This window comes from Calidris pugnax, unplaced genomic scaffold, assembly GCF_001431845.1.
Source record: "Calidris pugnax isolate Ruff unplaced genomic scaffold, ASM143184v1 scaffold28, whole genome shotgun sequence".
Lineage (NCBI taxonomy): Eukaryota > Metazoa > Chordata > Aves > Charadriiformes > Scolopacidae > Calidris > Calidris pugnax.
Window position 1 is genome coordinate 11,620,775 of NW_015090842.1, and position 6,178 is coordinate 11,626,952.

Sequence of the window (6,178 nt, forward strand, 5' to 3'; positions counted from 1 at the left end):
GGGGGCGGGCCCGCGCGCCCTTCCCGCCGCCGTTTAACGGCCCCTCCGCGCGCAGGGACCGTTAGGCGGGGCTGCCCGAGGAGAAGGGGCCGTGAGGCGCTTTCCGTGCCATTTGAGAGTGATATTTTTGAGGCGTGTCGCTATTAAAATATAGTACCATGTAAAAATCCACTGCGTGAACAGAGCAGTTCTCTCCTGAGCATTGAGTATCTGCTTTCTTTAGCAACAGAGGTAAACTGCTGCTATTTTTCTATTTGGTTTTGGAAATGACAGTGACACAGCTATAAGTGCACTAGATCTGAGGGTTTTCTTCTTCTTTTTTTTTTTTCATTGTTAAGTACTTATTGCATTTCAACTATTAAATTTTGCTCAAACTTGTAGAAGAGAATCTAAATAGTGTGGAACGGTATCAATTCTAATTATTTAAAAGCCTGTGGAATAGAAGACGCACGTAAAAACGTTTAAGTTAACCCACTTTAACTCACTGTTACCCCTCTAGGCTGCTGTTTCATAAATCAAGATTAACAGAGAGACAAAAGAGTAAATGGAGGCCAGATTGTACAGAATGCTACAGAGGAAAGTGATCAAAAAGCCTAGAGCTGGGAAAGGAAAGGTGAGACTAGGAAAAAAAAGTAGTGCTTGCTCCTTTTTTACTGTTGCCCTTTACTGTTGCTTAGGTCAAGGTATGTGAGGAAATCTGAGCTGACCCCTGCAGTGTTTTAGATATTCCACACACACGAGTCAGCAGCTGTTCTAAGGAAGGGTGTGGAAGTAGGACAAAATCAAATATTAAAGCTGTATTTTGAGGAAAGCAGGCAATCTGCTGCCTGAGCAGTCTTTTACCTAGAATTATTTACAATACAGTTAAATAAGAGGTAGACTTCAGTTTTCTTCGTACAACATGAAGGAAGGTGATGAATCCTTCATGGATGCATCATTCCTCACTGATTCCTCGGGAATATTTTCTCTGTATTCCCTTGTATAGGTTTTCCATGTGACCTGATTGCAGCCATAAGCTTTGGTATTGAAATTGCCAGCAATAATATGCTTGAGCATTTTTAACATGTAAGTTTGAAGTAAAATGTTTGATACTGTCACACTGTTCATAGCTACTTAAAGGATACTCTATATAAACCTCTTGTAAGCACCTTTTTGTTAAATGTGCTGATGGGTGATATTTAAAAATTTGGTTCATACCACTTAAGAGCAAACCCCTCTCAAATCTAGAAAATATCTATGGAAGAGTGTTATATTGGATCTAGGTCAGTCCATTTGTGGCTTTCAGAGGTACTCACCTTGGCAGATGTGGGCTCCCTGATTTTGTAGCAGTTGTCAGCTCCAGACCCTGGAGGCCATAACATCCCAAGCCATAGTGCTGCAGTCCATATGATGTGCTTCCCAGAACTGCAGAATTTGGAAGACCAGGTTTCTCAACAGCCCTGTAGGCAGGATGCTGAGAAGCTCACCAGAAACCTGCCTGGCTTCTGCTGGAGTCTGGGCAGAATCAAATCAGATATGCTTTCTTTGCCAAATCTGCAAATTACGTTCTTCTGATTAGTTCTGCTGAGGTCAGAATTGTTTGAGATTCTGAAACACTGAGAAATGTGATAACCAAAACAAAAGATATCGAAGTTTTGGAGAATTATGCTCATAAATAGGAAATACAAGCAAGGATGAATTGATTCATTGTATATTACATGTATACAAATAACTAAAAAATACTCTAAACAAGGTTTACTAAGATTTAGTCTCAGGCTTATGCATTCATTGTGTTTTATGTATTTAATGCAAAACCAGCAGTCTGCTTCTCATATAGACATTTTATTAAGGCAGTTATACGGATGAAGCATAGTTTTGAAAAAAATGGATGTTTAGAGAGCAGGATAAAGTAATTTACAAAAGTCATTATTTTAAAAAAAGTGAAATGGCTCTGCATCAGTCACATAAGTCAAAATTCTGATTAATAAAAAAAACTTTGGGTGAAAACTTCAGATTTTTTAAAAAAGCTTTTCTGTAAAGATTTTCAAGCTGCTTACTGAGATTATTGATAATGGAATTGATTTGGTAAGCAGTAAGGCACCAACCAGGTAAAACAGAATATTACTCAGTGAGAATTTATTGTTACTGTATTGTCTGATTTAAACACACCTCATATTTCATTTTTTTATATGTATGTGTATCTAAGTTATGTAGGAGGTATTTCTGACTGCCCAAGAAGTACATCCATTTACACAGATTGCTGTAATTAAACTCCTTGGACTTGTATATAACATACTATGCTTAACAGCAGAAAGGGTCTTCCAGCTGGTTGAAATAAACTGGAAAGCAATTGTTATAAGATACTGAAAGATATTAAAAATGCCATCAGTTTTTCAGTTTTGGAGGAAGGATTCTGTTCTTAGCATGACAGAAGGTGTTTCTTGCACTCATTCGACCGCTAGATTCCAAGAAAAAAATTGTAAAGTGTAGTGAGAAAGCTGCATAAAGAGCTAGCAAGGATTAGACAACAGCAGCTGTACTTCTGAATAATTTAGATTTAGTTTGCAAAATTATACAGGAAAGGATTATCACTTATACTTGCATGTGAGAAAATGGAGCTACAAGTGTCGTTATTAAAAATGACAATGTACAAATCATCTAAAATAGCACAGGGACTATCCTGTCACTTTGGGCTAAATCCTGCAGCGCTGCCAAGACCTTTGTAGAATCATGAGTGGGAAGTAAATAGTGTAGAAAGAGCTTCCTTTGTCTAGATGTGCAGCAGGGCAGAACCCTTCCTCAAAGTTTAAACTAGGGCTTGAGAGTAATGTCTGTCAGGTGACATATATAACTCATCATGCTCCAGAGGGGTATATTAATTCTCTTATTGATCTATATTTATTTATGCTATTTATCTATATTTATAGTAAAAGATCCTAGGGGGCTTCCAGCCTGTTTCTCTCCCTTGAAAGGCAGCTATTGAGTACATGGCAGAGTCAAGAGCACTCGCTGCTTCAGGCATATTTGCATTTTCATTAAAAGCAAAGTGCCACTTTTCCCGAAGCCACCTGCCCTTCAGCTACAAGGAACATGTAAATCAGGAAGAACACCTAGCATCATTGTTCTCTCCTGCCTCAATATTTACAGTGCAGTTTTGTCAGGACTTGTGGAGAGGGGTAAAAGTCAGAAAGATCTTGACTGTACAAGTATCCAGGGCACCAATTTAGATTCCCTCTAATTTGGGGAGTTAGTAATAGGATTAGAGTCTCAAGTATTTGTCTACAATTACCATAGGGCAGACAACTATAAAAATCAACAACCTTTAATTTTTTAACAAACAACACTATAAAGTCTCTATTTTCCTAAAAAAAACAACCAACCCCTTGTGCAATCTCTGAGTTTTCTGTCTACGTGCTAATTAAAATAATGTAGGTGGAATTCTGCATTTGAAAGAGTGGATAAGGCTCATCTTTAAAGTCAGTTAGAACCGCATTTGTGTCTAAATTAATTAAAATGTCTGTTGAATTTTTGATGCAGAAATGAAAGACCTTTCAAAATGTAGTTCTGTTCCTGGTATATTTTCACAGATTTTTGCAGAGAGAAATCCTAGTGGATATAGGAAATAGAACTCACTGAAGTGATCCCACAAAATGGTTTGTTCAAATATCAGCTGTGGATTCTCCACAGTATCCTACTGGTCAGGGAACTGTTTTATTTTGAAGCCATATAAATCTTTGTGACCAAGCTCTTCATCTTGGTTCTTCCCACTCCAATCTGTATACAATTATTTCTTCTGTACACATTCCATAGACCTCACAATACAACCATAATGGTTTCAGTTTTTTAAAGAAGGTATATTCATCGTTATTATTATTGCTAATTATAGAAGATTCAATTCTGTTAGGGAAATGGATGAAAGACTGACCCAATTATTGTTTTATCCTAATCAAGATATCCATACTTGCATTGGAATTCAGATACAGCAACTTACACCACAGGTTATATACCAAAGTAGAATTGAAAATGCTTGAAATGTCAGGCACATTTGAGGCATGGGAGAAGCAATTCCTGTTTAGTGCTCTAGCTTAATTTTTTCGTTTGTTTCAGGTATGTGATTCTGCCTTTCTGATGGGCTACCAGAGCTCTATCAGTAGCACTGTTCTGCCTCAGGTGGCACTTCTTCAGCCTTTCCCCCTTCTTCTGTGCTTCAATGCTTGTTGGGGATCGATGGTTTATTTCTGGAAGTTCTTGTGCTGTTCTGTGAGTGAACAGAGAGTGATCCTGCCCTGGGCCCCAAAGAAATGTGTCTGAAATTGCTACTGACTCTTGGTGTGAGTGTGCTGCTCACACCAGGAGGAGTACACTACTCCACAGCTGACGATAGTGTGCTGCTTGATTGAAAGAGGGCACACTCTGAGGCATGTATGAAGCTGATGATTTGTATCTTCTTAATTACTTTGAGGATGAATTGGAGAAAATCACTCTTGTAGTAAAAGTAGAGCATTTGGATTTTTCATTCTGAGTTTTATATAGTCTTCCTACTTGATCCTGGACTCCCATTTCCCCATTAAGGCAACCAATTTCTCTAAAAGGATATCAGGAAGGTACATATTGTATTTATAAAGTTTTTCATGGTCTTGGGTGGGAAGTATAAGGCAACTGCACTGTCTGTTTTATAAGAAAAGTAACCATTATTCAGTCTCATAAAATTCAAGTTATGTGTCTGATACAGAATATCTTATTTTTTTTGCTTTTCTTTGATCTCAGAATGATTCTTAAGATTAAGCAAGTGATTTATGTACTACATAACTATAGCTAACACCAGTTTTATATTGTGCTTGACTTTATTCTTGAAAGCACAATTCTGTTCTGAAGAACTGCTTAATGTAGTAACTTTTGTCTGCAACATACCCGATTTATGTAGTCAGTTAACTTTAATGGTGAAATTGAGTTTTATGGGGTTTTTAGTTTTACTCGCTTATGCCAAAAATCTAACACAGTTAAATAAGTGTTGGATTCTATTTCTTTGTTTGTTACCAGAAACATTCTCTAGTTAAGATACATTTAATCTAAAAAAACCTTGTTTTACATTTACAAATGTAAAATGTAGGGAGCTGATTGACTGTCACTAAAGCTGTAACTTCAGGCCCGTGACGTTGCTCAAGTACAGGCTGAGGGCAGAACTGGGATTTTTATAATACGTAGCTCTCCAGAAAGGAACAGGAAGGTATTTTCAGCAGGGACCCGAGTGCTGGGAGAGCCTCACGCCCCGTGCGTGTGACAGACGGCAGGACATCACCTCTGCACAGCTGCACGGGGCCAGTGGAGAAAAAACTTGGCCACTGGGGGAAGGTGTGGGGGAGCTTGAGGAGGTACAGGAGGTTATTACACCAGCAGGATGACAGGGGCTCAGGGGCAGGTAACCCAGCAGGGACATCCTAAATCATAGAATCATAGAATGGTTTGGGTTGGAAGGGACCTCAAAGATCATCGAGTTCCAACCCCCCTGCCATGGGCAGGGACACCTCCCACTAGAGCAGGTTGCTCAAGGCCCCATCCAGCCTGGCCTTGAACCCCTCCAGGGATGGGGCATCCACAACTTCCCTGGGCAACCTGCTCCAGTGTCTCACCACCCTCAGAGTAAAAAATTTCTTACTGATATCTAATCTGAATCTTTTTTCTTCCAATTTAAAACCGTTTTCCCTTGTCCTATCTTTATCCTTCCTGGCAAAGAGTCCCTCCCCAGCTCTTCTATAGGCACCCTTCAGGTATTGAAAGGCCGCTATAAGGTCTCCCCCGAGCCTCCTCTTCTCCAGGCTGAACAATCCCAGCTCCCTCAGCCTGTCTTCATAGGAGAGGTGCTCCATCCCTCTGATCATCTTCGTGGCCCTCTGCTGCACCTGTTCCAGCCGGTCCATGTCCTTTCTGTGTTGAGGACTCCAAAGCTGGACACAGTATTCCAGGTGGGGTCTGGAATCAGATGCGCGGCGTAGTTTATGCTGTAGGGAGTTGGGACGCGCGTACCGCTGCCTGCCTGGAGGCCGTGATTGCCCCGGCCCCGGCCCTGCCCCGCGGGGGGCGGCGCGGACGGCCCCGTGATTGGCCGGCCGAGCCCCGCGGGCGCGGACATCCATCCCCGCGGCCCCGGCCCCTCCCCGCCCGCCCACTCGCCGCGGTGCTGCGGGGAGCGGCGGGGGGC

At 41.1% G+C, this 6,178-nt stretch overlaps 1 protein-coding gene across 1 annotated transcript in view; it reads left to right on the plus strand.

The window, feature by feature from the left end:
* The window catches only part of LOC106888132 (neural-cadherin-like), a 75,687-nt gene that overhangs the window by 3,394 nt on the left and 66,115 nt on the right, over positions 1–6,178 (plus strand). Inside the window, exon 2 of the mRNA XM_014942160.1 lies at positions 678–683. Within this exon, the coding sequence (XP_014797646.1) occupies positions 678–683 (6 nt within the window). The remainder of the gene's footprint in view (positions 1–677; positions 684–6,178) is intronic.